This window comes from Phragmites australis, chromosome 17, assembly GCF_958298935.1.
Source record: "Phragmites australis chromosome 17, lpPhrAust1.1, whole genome shotgun sequence".
NCBI classification, from domain to species: domain Eukaryota; kingdom Viridiplantae; phylum Streptophyta; class Magnoliopsida; order Poales; family Poaceae; genus Phragmites; species Phragmites australis.
This window is the reverse complement of record NC_084937.1, coordinates 26,370,100-26,387,698: the sequence shown is the minus strand read 5'-3', so window position 1 is coordinate 26,387,698 and position 17,599 is coordinate 26,370,100. Positions and strand designations below refer to the sequence as shown.

General features: G+C 40.1%; 2 protein-coding genes across 5 annotated transcripts; both read right to left on the bottom strand.

Annotated features, from left to right (window-relative positions):
• Positions 1–1,492: 1,492 nt before the first annotated feature.
• Positions 1,493–7,904, bottom strand: LOC133896717 (uncharacterized protein At2g33490-like). 4 transcript variants are annotated; one of them, XM_062337316.1, is made up of 10 exons: positions 7,580–7,904; positions 6,623–6,695; positions 6,062–6,136; positions 4,695–4,756; positions 4,541–4,609; positions 3,940–3,968; positions 3,658–3,865; positions 3,335–3,556; positions 1,945–2,947; positions 1,493–1,744 (listed from the first exon to the last, which is right to left on the bottom strand). In XM_062337316.1, the coding sequence occupies exons 1-9, from the start codon at positions 7,709–7,711 to the stop codon at positions 1,946–1,948; spliced, it is 1,872 nt and encodes a 623-aa protein (XP_062193300.1). In that variant the 5' UTR covers positions 7,712–7,904; the 3' UTR covers positions 1,493–1,744; position 1,945. The 4 variants fall into 4 exon arrangements, with proteins under 4 accessions (XP_062193300.1, XP_062193302.1, XP_062193301.1 ...); XM_062337318.1 differs by lacking the exon at positions 7,580–7,904 and adding an exon at positions 6,775–7,457; XM_062337317.1 differs by lacking the exon at positions 6,062–6,136.
• A 2,916-nt stretch (positions 7,905–10,820) lies between these two features.
• Positions 10,821–16,789, bottom strand: LOC133897241 (pyruvate dehydrogenase E1 component subunit beta-2, mitochondrial-like). Its single transcript, XM_062337888.1, has 14 exons — positions 16,569–16,789; positions 16,383–16,454; positions 15,589–15,669; positions 15,472–15,498; positions 15,297–15,359; positions 15,112–15,198; positions 14,277–14,402; positions 13,737–13,870; positions 13,588–13,660; positions 13,308–13,373; positions 12,965–13,003; positions 12,722–12,846; positions 12,516–12,630; positions 10,821–11,193 (listed from the first exon to the last, which is right to left on the bottom strand). The coding sequence occupies exons 1-14, from the start codon at positions 16,605–16,607 to the stop codon at positions 11,125–11,127; spliced, it is 1,116 nt and encodes a 371-aa protein (XP_062193872.1). The 5' UTR covers positions 16,608–16,789; the 3' UTR covers positions 10,821–11,124.
• Positions 16,790–17,599: the final 810 nt, after the last annotated feature.

Genomic DNA, 17,599 nt, shown 5'->3' with positions numbered 1-17,599 from the left:
GAGCAGTCCGATCGTGGAAGGATAATATATCCCATTTAAAATTAGGGAAAACCTGTCACATTATTTGTTAGTTTTTGAAGTGTATTTTGATCCTCCACAATTCTACGCCCATGCCCCCAGTTTAGTATGTTTTACGTTCCTACGATGCTCAAAACAAACAACGGTGATACTACATCCGTTTTATAATACTTAGCACCGTTAACTTTATTGTTTAAACTTTAATTGGTAATAAATGTTAATATACTTTGTCAAGTAAAATGAAAACGGTATGGTTAGATTCACCATTAATAAATTTTATAAATATTACATACTTAGGGCTATTTTTATACGTATTTGATAAAAATCTATGATCAAAATTTGAATAGTAAAATTAATAGTACTAATTATTTTGAAACGGTGGGAGTATCTACCTACCTACCTACCTATGTCGCACATTTCCGACGCCTGAGCATCACGTGGTTTGCAGCTCCAAGTTGGTGAAAAACTTGGCGTCGGTAGACGAGCACCGCATGAGTGACGTGTCTCTCTGGTACGGTGGTACCTGAAGCTCAAGGTCACTATCGGTCAGCAATTCCAGCACTGTTTGATTTGATTTTTTTTCTGTCAGTCGACTAGTTGATTTTTAAAAAACTGAAAAACTGATTTTTGCAAAAATCTACTAAAAGCTAAGAAGTTAATTGAAATTAATTTTTCTAATTTTTAGTGTGCTAAGAAGCTAAAAATTTATTGAAAAAATCAATAGAAAAAACCATTAGCCATCAAAGCTAGCTTTTCAACCAAAAACTAAAACCTCAACTCGACCAAACATGGTCACAGTACTGCAGTGTCCTCTCGCTGCTCTTCATGATGTAGTCATGTGATAAAGCTGTTAGTCGTCCTCTTTGTAAAGGCGGTGAAAGTCGTGTTGATGTTCTTGCACTTTTGCTGGTCCATGCGAGCTCACGGGTTAGGGTCGATAATCGCTTGCCTGTCGACCCTCTAATGCTTCTCTCCTACGCTTCCTCAAAAAGAGGACAACCCCAAGGCCGGTAAGATTGCGATTGCCAAGTCACGGTTCACAGGCTGTGAGATGCCTGGCATGTTCAGTTCAGCAAGTACTCGGCTGTGCCAGAGCAAGGCTTGCATACAGAACAGGATGTGCAGCGAATCCTTTTGCAATGGCGCACTACGGCTGGTGCATCTTGGATACGTCTCACAAAGCTGCGAGTGGATGATTGTCGAGCAATGAGCATCATCTGTTCTTATTCGTGTAAGCTTCCATGCCATCCACATGGCTCAACTGGTGAAAAAAGAACAGAAAAACTTGCTGCTTGTAATGTACGATGTAATTTGCCGACATTTCAGACATTATGAATTGTGGAGAAGCAAATGCGCAACTACCTTGGCCTTTTTTTTTTTTGGCTTTCCTCAGCAAATGCCCTACACATTGGGAACTCGGAATTCCCTACAGATTGTTTGGTCAAGGATTATTACATAAGCTGCAGATACCTGATGGCAAACAAAGCCTTGCTTCAAAGGCAAAACACACAAATCTTACAATTAATCGGAGAGAGTGAGAAAAGGGGCTTTTATTCCACAACCCGTTATTTGCACAACTACATCTTGACCAGAGGGCACACCAAACACCAACTATGCAATATTGGCTGAGTTTACATGCTAATATGTACAATGTTCTTCCACAAGGAGGTAACTGCGCCGCTTGATTAGCATGATATCATAAAAATCCACTTTTACACAAAATACCCTGCACATGAATGGTAACAGAGAGCAAAGCTTAATCCAACATTGCGATGCCGTGCTGTGCACGTGAACTAGAGTAGCAGGTTCCGCTTTCCCTATTCTACTAGGAACAATGAACTAAGAATAAACAGCTTGTAATGGAGGCTGTGCGTACTTAAGTTTGAAAACTAGGGCGGTATGATATCACAGGTAATGGAAACTCACCCTATGTTCTGCTAACTGACTCGGCAGATGCTGACAATGGCTGACGATCTTCCAAGAATGTTTGCGATGAAGGAAGAGAAGAGAGGCTCATTCTGGCAGCTCCTTTTTCGTGATGATCTTCTGTTTCTTTACTATCTGAAATCCCTGGTGTTCTCATGCCCCTAGAAGGTATAGAAAAACTACGGGCTATAGGCCCAGGAGGTGGCGTTGGCAAAGGTGATGCAGTTTGTGGAGCACTTGGTGGTGTTTGTCTAGCCCTAAAATGATCTTGGACTTTGGGTGCTATAGAGGCAGAATTTGGTACCAGCGGGGCAGAGTGGGCAACTAAGCTGGAAAATGTTGAATTTTTTGATGAATTAACAGGCGGTCGAGGAAGTGCATGAAGTTCCTTGATTTTGGGTGAGGAAATGGGTGGCGGGGAGGTGTTGGGAGAAACTCTGACGTGAATTGCTGGTTGATGTGCAGAGCTGTGCCTAGGCGGTGCAGAGAAAACATCAATGTTCTCTGTTGACCTTGGTCTGGAAGCTATTGGACCCGAAAAGGACCCTCTCTTCACCTTTTTGTTGTCAGGAGTATTCGAATCATAATAGCCTGGTAATGACAGATCACCCACTGGAAGCACTTTCCTTGTTTCTGCAGTATTCATATTGCTCTCTTTCAGCACAGACTGTGCAGTAGATAATCGTGTAGGACTAGGTAACTTGTCTCTCAAAACTCCAATATCTGCAGATGGGTGGAGTGGAGATGAATGTATTGCACCTTTGCTTTCAAGAAGAGATCCAGAAGTAGGATTTCCTGAAACTATCTGAGAGGTGGCTCCAACATCATTTGGAGTAGGCAAAACATAAGTATTTAACTTCCTCGTTGCAGAACGCCGCAATTCTTTTATTCTCTCTTCCGTCTCGAGCTTTTTCTCAGGGAAAAGGGGGGCTGACTGACTGACAGCTCTGTGTCTTTCACGGGGAGCAGAGGAATACTCATCTCTGCTTCTATTAAAAAAATCCTGCAAAAATCATAATATCAGATGGACTCTGAAGACAGGAGACGAAACAGTAAATAGTAAAATATATTTTGGACGGGAAAAAGAAAACAAAAATAATAAAATGTATATTGTGGTCAAATTCATTTTGGACCTTCCAATCTACCATTCTCTGTTAGTTTAGAATAGTCAGCAAACTTACATAAGCCTTTCAAATACTATAGGTTACATTCATCATCTGGTTATATTGCAGGTGTTACATCTACGGTATAACATGATAAGATATAGCAGTATTAAACTAGAGCAACTAAGAGGGAAATTTTGGCAGTGACATTTAACCAGATCAAGCAACATTCCAAGAATATTCTTCAGTGAAATATTTAACCATGCTTTAAACAAGCTATGTTCTACCTCTGTATTGTCAGCTTCTTCAGCTTCCTTAGTTTCTCCATAATCAAAAGACAGCTCTCCATCATGACTGTCATTGTAATTGTCATCGTATTCATCCTCAACATAGCAATCCTCCTCTTCAAGTGCACTGAACTGATGATCAATGTGCTGTTGCTCAGCAGCAAGCCTAACATGTGGCTCTACAGCCTCAAGAGACTTGAGCCCCTTTCTGAACAAATTTAGCTGGTTGGCATAATATGTCAATTAAGTTACACAAAATTAGTTTCAGCACATATCACCGGAAAGAAGGAAACAGGACAAATTTCAAGTGATCAAATGTGCACCTGAGCAGCATGGTGCCGAGCAGCTTGTGTGAAAAGACTTCGGAACTGTCCTTGCTTCAATGACTTTAATCGGAACAAAAAAAGGGTTGCTTCCTCTTGATAATCTTCCTGAGCTTGTTTCAATTGCTCTGATGCACCTGTATCACCTTTAGTATTCTTAGACCTTCCCTTTTCTTTCTGTGCATTTTGCATGAATTCGAACAATTCTCTGAAAGGAGTATTGGAAACTCAAAATGTCAAAAGCGCAACAAATGTGAGCCATATTCTGTACAAACATCATACCTTTTTTCATCACACTGACGCTTCATTTCCTGTAACAGAAAATACTCAACTAATTAGCTGCCTGATGCACGTACGACTAAAAAGCTCTTTAAAAGAGCACTTACAACAATGGATACTTTAAGCAGAGAAGGTATAGAATCATCAACAAGCATCACAGAGAAATAAACTGGGAGCAAATTAGAAACTTGATCGTGCATATCAAGCATAAACAAGTTTGCATGACATCTTTTTATAAAACATTGGCAACACCATGAGCTATACTGGAAAATTGTGAGCCACTTCATACACACATATCAATATTTCATTTGGCAAAAAATGTTTTTTTAGCTCAGAGACCATGTTATAGGTAGAAATATTTGACCACATGAAGTGCATATGAATACCAGGTTTTGCAAGTTAATATGGCCTAAACTGCTATTTTTCCCACTCTTGAGAAAGCAGAGAGTTGATTTCTATATTGTTTATATGCTTAGAAAGACCACAAGCAGGATAAAAAGGTGGGAAAACAGCAAATTATGATACCGTACACGGATAGACCAAAGGGAAAAGAAAATAAAAGTCTGTGCATAACGCCTACCAGCATCAGAATGAAATATTATACCTCCACAGTTTCAAGCTCACTAAGAAGGGACTGCGATGGAGTGGTTATCGTATTAAGAACATGTACACGCTGCCGGAAAAGATATTTGCACAGATTAGCAGTAGTGGATTAGAATAAAGCTGCAAGTTAAGCAAATAAGTAACTAGAAACTTACATAACTATCTACAAGTTTCCGAAGTTCAAATTGTGCTTTCCCGAGCAACAGCAAAACCTTATCTGGGGGATATGTTAAATGTAAGAATTAAACGCAAAATGTGCAGTAGTTGAAAGTTACATGTCATGTTCAAATAACATTAGGAAGGACACACTGTCCTTTTCTGTTGTATCTCCTCTTTCTTTTTGTTAATGAGATAGTAACTCCTGACTAGAAAGAGAAGATGGGTAGTGCCAATAATGTGTTAACTTGCTCTCATCATCCTTGAATAACTTGCATTTGTTAGAAGAGAGGTTCTTTAGGCAGTGGAGTGGAGACCATGACTCCTTTTCTTATCCTAAATGCTACCATGACAATTGGAAAATAAAATTGATTCTTGAGTTTTGACACCACCTTTCGACTTTTTTAGGACTTAAGCACATTGATCTTAACAAACACTTTTCTCTTAGTAGCAAGGTAGTCCATAATCATATTGATAATGATGGCAATGAAAGAAGATCAACATGCAGGCTTTATCAATCTTTAATAGATTAAGATCTTGTTAAAAAAATACATACTTTTGGCTTTTAATCAGCAAAACCCACAGGCTACTACATTTTTTTAGTCAAAAAGCAAAATATAGGCTAAGGTGAAATAGCATGGCAATTTTTTGTGGCCACCATAGAAGGAGAAATAGCATCATCCAAACAAACATGTATTTTTTGGAGGTAGTTGCACTACTTATACAAAAAAAGGAAAGGGAATTTACATAAGAGATTCCAAAACTCCTAAATATGATATTCCTTACACGTATTGGTACAAGATTTTCTGCAGGTCAAGCTGGTAGGTTTGAGACCCTCAGGATAATGACCTAGAGTTAATGATGATAACCTATCAACATCGAATCAGGGTTTTGGGCATAAAGATTCCAGTTTAGCTTTGAGAGTTGGAAAGGAAATAGGGTGGTGCTCTTTTTTGGGGGGGAGAGTATGCCACCGGCTCATTATTCAACAAGCACACGGTCAGAGGGAGCTCTGTAGTCCACTCTTTCAATATAGGAAGTAACAGCAGTATCTACAACCCCTTTGCAGGCTCCATAGCAGGAAAACGATAGCTCCAAGACTTTCTTTGTTCTCAACACCTCCTATTTAGAGGAATTAGCCACTTCCGCGAGCAAATACCAAACTTCGTTGGCAGAAGCAGAAACGATCCAATCCATTCACCGTTAGCACCTTTTTTAGTACTCCTTGAGCTAATCTCAATCCTTAAACATTTCTGGAAACCACACTGGATCGGTATCAATATCCATTATAATGATAAGCATGTATTGCCATACATTAATACAAGAAACATGTTCGCGTAGAAAAAAGAACATACAACATGGTTACCATTTATTCCGTCCTTATTTGGTGTGACTCTTTTAAGTAAACAAGTGCCCATTTCCTGTAGTGCTTCAGAGAACTCTGCAATTATGTATCAACTAATTATTGACAACCAATCAACAACATGACTTGTAGCTGCTACAACCTATAAATCTATATATTGCAAATCCAAAAGAACTGAGGCTACATGATGCCAGCATGGTGAAAATCAAAAAAGGTTTAAAGGATTGTATGCCCTGCGTATGTTGAGTCAATCGCCCGAAAACACCGGTCCTAATTCCTAAATGTAGCTCTTGTTGGGTTTCATTTCATCTCTAGCCTACCCCAACTAGCTCGGAACTAAAGGATTTGTTGTTGTTGTTAAAAGCTGATGGCTATCTAATCACGAAACAATGTGCAAACCTAAGTAACTAACAGAAAAGAAAACTTTAATGGTCACTATATATTTCCATAAAGTATTGTTGGAAACCTGTATGTCGAAATGAACTTGATGAAGATAACAAGTAAGGTGTTAGAACCTATAACTAATTCACAGAGAAAGAAAAAACTTTTGGACAAGAAATATACCATATGCACTATTTGCAATTGCTGCCGCAACAGAAAGCAAATTATCATAACAGCTCCTCATATCTGCCATATCCTGCCAAAGAAAGCAGCAGTTTGAAGCAAAATTAGAAGGATGCTGAACCAAAAATTCTTAACAAATAAAAGTTAAGCACCTTGTTTGGAATTTGGATGAAGCTCTACAGTTGGTAAAAATCATTACGAAAGTACTTCATAACTGCTTTTGTTATTCAGGATGCCCCCACTAAGGCACTAATTAGATAGAATTTGAACAATTAAGCACTTCTGAACAAAACTGAAAATTGGGAATGGACGAATGGGACACCCTCTAGATTTGATAATATCCAAATTGAGCAAAATGCAACCCTCATTTACTGCAAGGGATTCAGCTTAATCAGGAGGCCAGCTGGCAGCCACACCAGTGCGGATAAACCTCACTGAAATGTTTAGATTATTCTCGCTCCAGAGTGACACTGCATACAAGCATCATGATTACCCGATTATCACCTCATTGGACAAAGGAGTAAACATTTCAACCAAAACCAACTGAACCATGACTCATCCAGGAGAAGCACAAAAAGTTCAGTTGAAATTTGCCAATCCGTCACACCAGTCGCAGTCTAGCAGATCAAAGGAAATTATCTCAAAATTGCATGAAATGTGAGCAGACGATTATCCAAATCCTAATCTCCTCCTTTAGAATCCCAACAATCTCGAACTGTTTGTGCTGAAATGGAGCACGGATCCAAACACTAGAATTCCCATGCAATTACCACGGCAGACCAGGCTGGAGCCCCACAGACTAACCCCCAATTGTCACCAGCACCCCAAGGTTCACGCATTCGGCCGCAAAAATCAGACGCGAAACCACTCCTCCCCCGCAAGATCTCCACACCCTACTGGCCCAGCCACCCACCGAATTACTCGCTAGCGAAAGGAGGGGTTAGCCTAGCTCCGCACCTGGGCAACGACGAGGAGCTCGTCCGCCGCCGCAACGGCGGCGGTGGAGTGGCCGCGGCCGCGGCCGCGGTCCACCTGCTGCTCGTGCCGCTGCAGCGCGAAGCCGCGCAGCTTCCGCAGCGACGACTTCATCTCCTCCACCCCCGAACTCGAGTCAGGCAGCCGCCGGATCGAGCCCCAGATCGCCCACAAGCTCGCCGGCGAGGGCTCGCGGAAACCCTAGCTGCTAGCGCAGCACCCTCTTCACTGATGTGCGAGAGATAGAGAACCGAGTGGGGAGATGGGGATTTTTTTTTTCTTTTCTTTTCGGAGCTCGAGTGCGAGTGGCGCACTGGTGCGCTTTTTTAACGTGTTATCTGTATAAAATATGAGTCTGTTCTTATATCACTTATTTCTAGTACTCTTTTTCTATGTAATAATTTTTTTAAATTTTAAATAATTTATTTATTTTTATTATCTACTCTCGTCTTTCAGTCTTATCGTGTTGTTGCAGACTATAGATACGAAACTAGTTTTACTAATAAAAATAAATAAATAAATAAGAAAAAAATTAACAGATAATCTCTTTCTTATTTTTCAGATTATATTTAAAATCAAACTAAGACACCCTCCTAACATATTTATTCAGCGACGCATCCATCTTCATATTTTGATTTTATATTTGATGTTACCGCATCCAATATTTATATTTCTGTTGTAATACACGAGCATTTATATATTTTTATATATGGCCCAACCTATTCTCGCACCCACCTAGTTAGCCCACGCACCCCTCCATTTTTTCAGATTATATCTGAAATCAAACTAAGACACCCTCCTGACATATTTATTCGACGACGTATCCATCTTCATATTTTTTAGTTTATGCTTGATGTTATCACGTGCAATATTTATATTTCCGTTGTAATACATGGTCATTTATATATGTATATGGCCCAACCTATTCTCGCGCCCACCAGCTTAGCCCTCGCACCCCGCACGCAGATGTCAGCCCATCTTGCTCACCTAGACGTGATTGTCACATAACCGCACGTGCCTCCCCCCACCCACGCTCATGTGCCCGCCTAGTCGCGCTTCCCACCCAACGCATGCCCTCGCGCCACGTTGTTGCACCTAGCCGTGTGCGCCCGCATCCATGACTAAGGCCGTTAGATTTCGTTTCGCCACCATCCGTGCATGCATGCACACACTAGTGGTCACACTACTTTGTGTATGAATTTGTGATGAGAAAAAATAGAAACAACACTTTTGTGTGAAGATAAGGCAGCTGAAATCAATCAACTTTGTTGCGGTTACAAAGAAAGGGGATGCCAGGTAATAGCGAAAAATTGTTCAGTAGCGTTAAGTAGTCGTCAGTAGTTGTTAAGTAGTTCAATAGTAGTCCTGCAGTTGCTTATTAATGTTCAGTTATTTCAAGTCATAGTAAAATTTGTTCAATAGTTTTTGTTTAGTAGTTGTGAGAAGGTGTTTAGTAGTTTCAAGTCATATTAAAATTATTCAGTAGTGTCAATAGTATAATTTAATAGTTTAAGTTATAGTAATTTTTGTTCAATAGTTTATATCAGTAGTGTTAGCAGTCGTTAATAGTTGCCAGTAATATCAGTAGTAAAATTATTTTTGTTTATTAATGTCAGTAGTTTTGATTCAATAGTTCCAAGTCATAGTAAATTTGTTTAGTATGTTGTCCAAAATAGTGTCGGTAGTTTAGTAGTTATATCAATAATTCAATAATTTATGTTAGTAGTGCTAGTAGTTTTTAATCATAGTAAATTATTAAGTAGTTTTTGTCAGTAGTGTTAGTAGTTTGTGTTCAGTACTTTGTTAAGTGGTTATAGCATGAATGATAGGTGTAACAGAAAACATATATTGCTGCTCTACAGCTTATGAATGATTGTGTATCTTCATTTTCCACACCAACATGGCTATAAACAAAGAGAGAAGAGCTAGGAGTAGAGCCAAGCAGCTACCCCGTGCATTCCTATTATTTCTAAGCAATGGTCATTTGCTATGCGATTAAACAAAGAAGGACCATCATAATCTTTGGACTTAACTGTACATATCAATGGGGGGCATCCAAACCAGTGGCCATTTACCATAGGATTAAAGAAAATAGGCCATCATGATCTTTTGACGTGACTGCCACATATTGGTAGGTGACGAGGTACACGTAGGTTACGTGCATGAAGAGCTCGCGCAAGGCAAGCACGCGCATCGCTTGTGGTGCGCAGGCGGGATCGTGGGAGACAAGCACGGGGCCAGGGCGCGTGGGGCGAGGCCCATGCCACGTACGCTCAAGGCAAGAGCGAGGAGCTAGCGGCCTGATGTGGCAGACGTGGTGAGCTGGGTCGATTGGGTGTAAAATAACCATTCTACACTCTGTATATAATAGTACTAACATATATGTGTATGTGTGTATATATATACACACACAAAAATATATAATATTTTTGTTTCCTGCTCCGGTCTTTGTTTGGTCAAAGGTAGCAGTCGGCGTTGCTTATGCTTTGTGCTAGTCTAGTACTCGTTCGGATTCCTATATGGTACTTTATTTTTAGCACAAGGTTGGTGTCGGCTTTGCTCTCTGATCTTTCTTTTTTCTTCCAAGAAAGATTGGGCTAGTATTCTTTCTTTCATTGGTTGTTGCTTCCTTGCTGCAGCCTTTTTTTGGTCCGGTCAAAGAGAGCGTTTGCGGAAAGCAAAGAAGAATGAGGCGCAAATATTGCATGCGCTTGAATCGCTCATCTTTTTGGTCAAAGAGGTACGATACTAAAACCAGCAGCATCCTCATTTCACGGGTCCTGGGAGTTGTTTAGAAACTTTAAGCGCGTACCTGTTAGCGTTCGGTGGATGAAGATGTTATTATTATATTAATGCTTACCGTCACAGGATCGGTGCTCAATTAAGAACGGCCTTTTTGAAAGAAAAAAATCATCATTTAGGTATTCGTAATCAACTGTACCGTACGGCGATCTGACGAAGGTTGCCGTCACTAGCGTACATGTCGCTGGGGGATCGTTGTCGCGATAAACATAGCGGCAAGCAAATCAAAGCATCGTTTGGCTTTATGTCGCAGTTCGAAATATCATAGCGATACAGGAATTTCGAAGAAAAATCACAAGAAACAGTTTAATTCCTGAAGGAATAAAAAACAAATCTCACGTTCGGACAAGACCATGGTACCTCCGAGAATTAATGTCCTCTGGTGTGAATTTGAGGCAGATAACAAAACGAGGCATGCACATCAGAAACGCATGATTGACTTTTATTATCATCCACCGACCTCGTGATGCGACAGAACTGACCCTTCAGAACAAAGTTTTCCGTTTATATGGGTAACATGATTAGGCCGTGTGGATAAATCGCAGAAAAGGAATTGGGGCCTGAGAGAATGCAATCATCCAGCTGAATAACGGAATAAGCACGCCATGGCAGATCTACAAAATTAGCTCGCTTGGAGTTTGGGCAATTAGCCGCACCTTATGAACAGTACATGTTTCTGGCTAGACAGCGAAAGCAAGGGGAAAAATAAAGGCATGTTCCGCCGATCAGGCAGTTGCTGCCATTGGTACTGCTCTGTAGCAGGCCCGCTTCGCTGCCCGCACAATATCTTCAACCTGCAAGCATATCAGCATGATTTTGTTAGGCGCAGCAGAACAAAGAAAGAACTAATGGGGTGGTCTGAAACAGTTTTTAAAAAGGTACACGAGAAAAAGGTCCCTGCTACTTTATGCTAATGGCAACAAATCAGGAAACTTTGAAATTTATGTGCATATGCGTTCAGTGCAAAAATTATATTTAAAAAGCAAAATATCACATAGCAACAAAATTTATTATTCGCTTTCCAAGAACACAAAAGATGCAATTATTAATAATGTTAGGACAATAATGCAATGAAAATTGGACCACTGGGTGTCTCATGAATGGATCAGACCTCCACCAAACGAGCAACACACTAGGTCTTTCCAGTTCCACTTTTCTGCAAAGCATCAAGCATTACAGCCAACCAATACTACTGATGTTATGCTGTGACCACTTTGACCGCAATGGCAGCTGGTATCTACAACTAGACAACAGGACAAAATATCACCAACTCCCTAATTATGACGGGACACACACTAGGCACATCCGGGTGGCAGACAACATTCTACAGTATGGAAAAATGTAGGAGCTGACAACAGTGTCTGTCACATGATTAAGTGTGGGCATATGTGACCCAACATATGATCAAATGCCATGCACATCTAATGGTTCAGATGGAAAGGACAGGGAAGGAAATATTTTTATGACTATTCTACTAAATAAGATACTGACAATCTTTTACCAAAAAAGGAAAGATGCTGAAAATCTGTAATCTTTATATAGTTGACGTAAGGTTAAGTTATTCTTGAAAACTCATACAATCCCAGTGTTCAATCCAACCCAAATGCACATCAGGATAAGCTAGATATCAAGCCTCTGTTGCTGTACACTACCCTGTCTGAAAACCCTATTAAGAAATACTCCCTCCAGTCCGAAATAAGTGTCGGTTTAGATATCGACACGGTTCTTAAATCTACCCTTGTTATTTTCAAATATACAAACTCAATACATAAAAATAAATTTGTAGGCAAAGTTTGAAATAGTTAACTGCACGGTACCCAAAACAACCCTTATTTTGGACCGGATGGAGTAGGAAAGTGCTGTTTACTTAGTTGCTAGTGGTCTCGATGCACCCCATGTGTACCCCAAACAAAAAAACCATTGGATTGGACATAACTACCAATCAATCAATGCTATACAAAAATTATGGCTGAAACTGGGAATATTAGCAATTGTGCAACAGCTTGATGAATGAAAGTCCAAGCTATAAGATGTATGGAAGAGAGTAGTGTCGAGCGGTGTGCACAAGACCCAACAGAAAATCCAGGATACAAGACAACGAAGAAGTAACGAGGACCTGTGGAACAGCCATTCTCTCAAGGTTGGCAGCATAGGGCATAGGTACATCAGCTCCAGCAATCCTCTGAACTGGTGCGTCAAGATACTCAAAGCTTTCTTCAACAACAGACATGCTGCAAAGAACATGTGTTAGAATACCACATGATTGTGCCTGTGTAGAGAGAGAGAGAGAGAGAGAGAGAGAGGGAGGGAGGGAGGGAGAACCATATCTCAGCACCAATCCCATGTTGGGGGAACCCTTCTTCAACAGTCACCAATCTATTGGTTTTCCTGACAGATGCATTAATGGCAGCTCTGTCAAGTGGTCTAATTGATCGAAGATTGATCACCTGTCAACAAATATCTGTCGAAAGTAAGGTACTATTGATGGCATGCAGACAAAAGAAGGTACCATGTTGATTAGTTACACTGAACAAGCCAACATATATCTTCTACGGAAGGAAATACCTCAGCACTTATTCCTTCCTTGGACAGTATCTCTGCAGCCTGAAGACAAACCAGGCATGAGAATGTACCAAAATAATAGCGCAGTATGACAAAAATGCAGAAAGATAAGTGGCATCAGTACTACTAAACCTGTCAACAAACCATCCCTCTTAGAACAAAAATCGAAATTACAATTTTCGGAAGGGCAACTTTGCAGATCAGTTTAACAAGTAGCAAAAGGGCAGTTTAACAGGTAGCGAAAGGGTACTGATGCAGTACATCACAGAAATCAACACATGCCACGTCATGGGAAAACACATGCTAATGATGTGTCAAACCTATAGGGTAGTACATCATGACATACCTGAAGAGCATAGCCAACCATCTTGGAGAAAGCAGTAATAGTAACATCTTTACCCTCACGTTCTATCTACAGAAAGAAGAGATCCGCAGGTGAGAGCATAGAATTTCATCAAGTATTATTCCAGAAATATATACCCTCCAGTCTGTATCTGATCTCTGTACTCAGGGTGGTTCATCAATATGAACTCCTCTAGCCAAACCATCGAGGTAATTTTACGCAAATAGTCCTAACTAAATCAACCTCCTTCCCATACACATGCACACAAGACACAACAACATACCTTAGCTTTGCCAATCGGCAGGCAGAAACTAGAATCAAGCACTTCAGCAGAAACAGGGAATGATTCTCCATAACTGCAGAGAACAGCATAATGTCTCAACAAAATGACGGCTAGTTAGCAAATAATTAAACAAGATCAGACTGACATACAGCAATTCATTTTCCAGGAAAATAACAGGATCAGGATCTCTAATTGCGGCTTTTAGCAAGCCTCGAGCATCTTCTGCAGAATATGGTGTAAGAACCTTAAGTCCTGGAACATGCGCATACCAAGCTGCATAACACTGCATACCAGTAGAGTTAGTAATTTCATGATAGTACAGTTATAACCTCATTACCAAACTAGGCATCTTAAAAGCTCATAGGCTCATAGCAAACTAATTATATACACCTACTGCTCAGCTCCCTACACACTACAAAGAACTCTCGCAATGCATTTTTTTGTTTCTTTGCTCAGAAGTAATCATTTTAATTTACAGCGTTAACTTTTAAAGAGCACTTAATGTGTAAGTATTAGCAAATAGGTTCACAGAGCATCAAAAGCATTGACGCCTTGATGGTAGCAAGTGTATCTTCTAGAAAAAAAGCATGGAAAAGGATGGCAACAACATAACAAAAAAATTAGGCAGCAATAGGATGATAATCAGACACATGACTACATGAGTCATTCCCACTCACAAACAGACAAACCTGTGAGTGTTGAGCACCAACTCCAGCGGCAGCTCCATTTGGTCCTCTAAAAACAATAGGAACAGATATCTGACCGGCTGACATGTAGTTCGACTTGGCAGCCGAATTGATGATATGATCAATAGCCTGAATATGCAGCATAGATAATCAAGGATTATTTTAGAAAATATGGAATATTGAATTCAGCAGATAGAATGGAAAAGGTACATTTGGAATTCCTTATATAGGGTGGGTCTGTGCACAAACTACAATCTATATACGGCAGATGGTGAAAAGGTCAAGCGTGATAAACTGCTTGCCTAACTCACATGAGTAAAGCATGTGCGGATGTTTGCTCCTAACAGTAATTCAGGGAAGATAAGCAAGGGAAATTGATACTACCAAGAATCATTAAATTTCTCTATAACCATAGATCATTTACAATCAATGTGGGAAGAAAAAAAATGCTTGTACTATATAATTAAGTAGTAACTTGCTTTTCATGCCAAAAAAAAAAATACTGTAATATTATCCAAAAGTTAGACTAAACAAGAAAAAAGTTATGCAACTTCAGAAACTGTTTCTTGTTTTAAATTAAGGACTCGAGCAAACTGTGCAGTGACCAACCGAAACCAGCTTTGCGCTCGAGAAAATCAGAGATAAAAAAGGGTGATGGAAGCCACCATAGTCACATCAAGGTATTAAAATGTATGTAAGCAAATGCTTCTTGCATTCTGAAGAAACATGTGAAAATTGCATATCAACCGCCAACCATAACACTGCGCTTACACATTTAAGGATATACTTTGGAACAAGCAAGTAAAATTCTGCTTACTAATATAAGAAAATCACTGACCTGCATCGAGAAATTAAAGGTCATAAATTCTACAATGGGCCGAAGACCTTGATAAGCTGCACCAACACCAATGCCAGTAAAGCCAGCCTGAGAGTACAAACAGAAGCAGGTAAGTGCGTGATCATGTTTGCACAGTCCGAAAATAGACAACAAGGATGGGTTGTTTGAAGATTTTGAGTGTGCACCTCTGTGATAGGTGTGTCAAGAACCCTATCAGGACCATACTTATCAAGCAAGCCCTTTGAAATCTGCAACAGAACACACATGAATACTATCAATAATGGTAAGATTTCAGGAATCGATATTCAGTTATCAATGGACTAAAAGTGATGCATAAAATCGCTAGAAACTTTTACACACCTTGTATGCACCTTGATACTCTCCAACCTACCACAAATGAACAGGTATTATAAAAAGAAGCCACTGAACAGGAAAAATAAAAGAACTGAAGAAGACTGAATTTATTCCAAGCGATACCTCTTCACCCATCAGAAAAACAGAAGGATCAGCAGACATCTCTTCATCCAGTGCAGAGTTCAATGCATCACGGACAGTCATCTGAACATGTAAAATAATACTGTATATGACTTGCCACATTAAGATGTACTACTTCGTTGGAATAGAGCACTAAGAGGTGTTCGGATAGAGACAATGCAAATAAGTTGAAAAGAAAGAAAAAAGGGATCATAAAATGCCTTACAATGTAGCTAAATACAATAATGTTATCACACACTCATATGAACCCCAAGTACAAAACTAACATTTATACAAACCAATGCGTGTCATCTCCATAGATGGCACAAACGACTGTCAAAGGTTTGAAACACTAAGGTCAACTAGGATTTTACATTTCCCCACATAGCAGGACATGCAGGTAGTCAGAAATCTCGTCACAGAAAATACACTTGGAGAAGATATATACTAGTATCATTTGTCAATGAACAAACAGCGCAAAAAAAAAAAAGTTTATCCCTACTACGACAAAAGCCACCAATTAGAACAACCGAATCATTTCCACGACCCACCAACCACTTCCACAACAAACCAACCAACCAAACTAATATAGAACTAGAAACAGTTCGCTTCATTGTAACCACTACAACAACTAAACCCGCAACGCCACGTCGCCCTCGATTTAACTAGAACACCTGCCAATCTACAGTCAAGCCGCCAATCGACAAACAAAACAACGCAATTACATGACAACATGTAACACCAATGCAGCGAACATGACCGAAAAAAAAGTAAGGTTTGTTCAGGCGGGCGCTCACCTCCTTCGCCGCGGCCGAGTACCCCCTCGCCGCCGCCGCCGGGCGGAGCCTCCGCAGCACCTGCCCCAGCATCTGCACGCAGGAAAAAAAATCAACAACGCCGTTAAGGAACAACGCCAAACGAGACCTCCGCGAGACGATCGGACAGCCGCGGCGGTAAGGGGGGTCGGTGGGTTCGACACTCACGGGCCCAGATCCGAGCTGCCTCCTCGCGGCGCCCAGCATCCTCCTCCTCCTCGGAGATCGGCGCGGGAGATGGAGGAATTCGAGTTGGGGGCTCGGCGACGCGACGGCGCCGGATTGATCGCTGGGTTTGGGAACGGAGGCGGCGAGAGAGGCGGCGAGGGGGAAGAGAGATTAGTTGGTCGCGAGAGGGGAGGAGATTAGGAGAAGGAAAGCGTGGATTTGTCTCCTGCGTGAGATTTTTATTAGCGCGCTTTTTGCAGGAAAGCCCCGCATCCGCGGAACTTTTTATTTTTCTATTTTTTAAATTAAAAATTTGTAAATATACGTGTCTATTTAAAAATTGCAAATCTAGACTTTCTCACCGGTTGAAATAGCCTGTCCAGGTTTTAAAAAAAAAATGTGTTTCAATGCTTCAAAACTCAAAACAATATCGAAACAGTCATAAAAAATTAGAAAAAAAAATATGGTGTAGAGGATGTTATTAACTATCTCTCTAAATAATTACTTGTACAATGAAAAACAAAAAGGACAAATTCCAAGGTTATATTTTTGTCAGAAAAATTTTGGAGAGCTGGATGATAGTATCCTCTACAACACATAATTTTTCATAATAATTTTGACAGTGTTTTGAATTTTAAGACTATTGGAACATAATATTTTTATTTTTAAATATGTCGCCGCAGAACGAGCGATAGATCTCGAGACTATATTTGCAATTTTTCAAAATAAACATATATATATATGTAATTTTTATTTAAAATATATAAAAATCCACATCCGTGTGGTGCCAATTAGGCTTGGGTACCTAGTCGGCTCGACTCGTTATGTTAACAAGCCAGAAATTTAGCTCGATTTGTTGTTAAGCTCACGAACTAGCTCATTAGGCTCGCGAGCCGGAGAGTCAGGTGCACTTTTTGAATAGAAAAAATATATATTTATTTCTACTATGCTACTAAATAGAAGTTATAAGTCTTTTGAATTGCAAGAAATTTTAAGAGTTCTAATAAAATTGTTGTATAATTTTTTAGTAC

Coding starts and splice junctions, on each gene's coding strand:
- LOC133897241 (XM_062337888.1), bottom strand. CDS start 16,607: ATGCTGGGCGCCGCGAGGAGGCAGCTCGGATCTGGGCCC. Junction 12,847..12,964: donor AGGAAGGAATAAGTGCTGAG/GTATTTCCTTCC, acceptor ATTTGTTGACAG/GTGATCAATCTTCGATCAAT. Junction 11,194..12,515: donor AGAGAATGGCTGTTCCACAG/GTCCTCGTTACT, acceptor ATATGCTTGCAG/GTTGAAGATATTGTGCGGGC.
- LOC133896717 (XM_062337316.1), bottom strand. CDS start 7,711: ATGAAGTCGTCGCTGCGGAAGCTGCGCGGCTTCGCGCTGCAGCGGCAC. Junction 6,137..6,622: donor AATTGCAAATAGTGCATATG/GTATATTTCTTG, acceptor ACATAATTGCAG/AGTTCTCTGAAGCACTACAG. Junction 3,557..3,657: donor CTCGGCACCATGCTGCTCAG/GTGCACATTTGA, acceptor TATGCCAACCAG/CTAAATTTGTTCAGAAAGGG.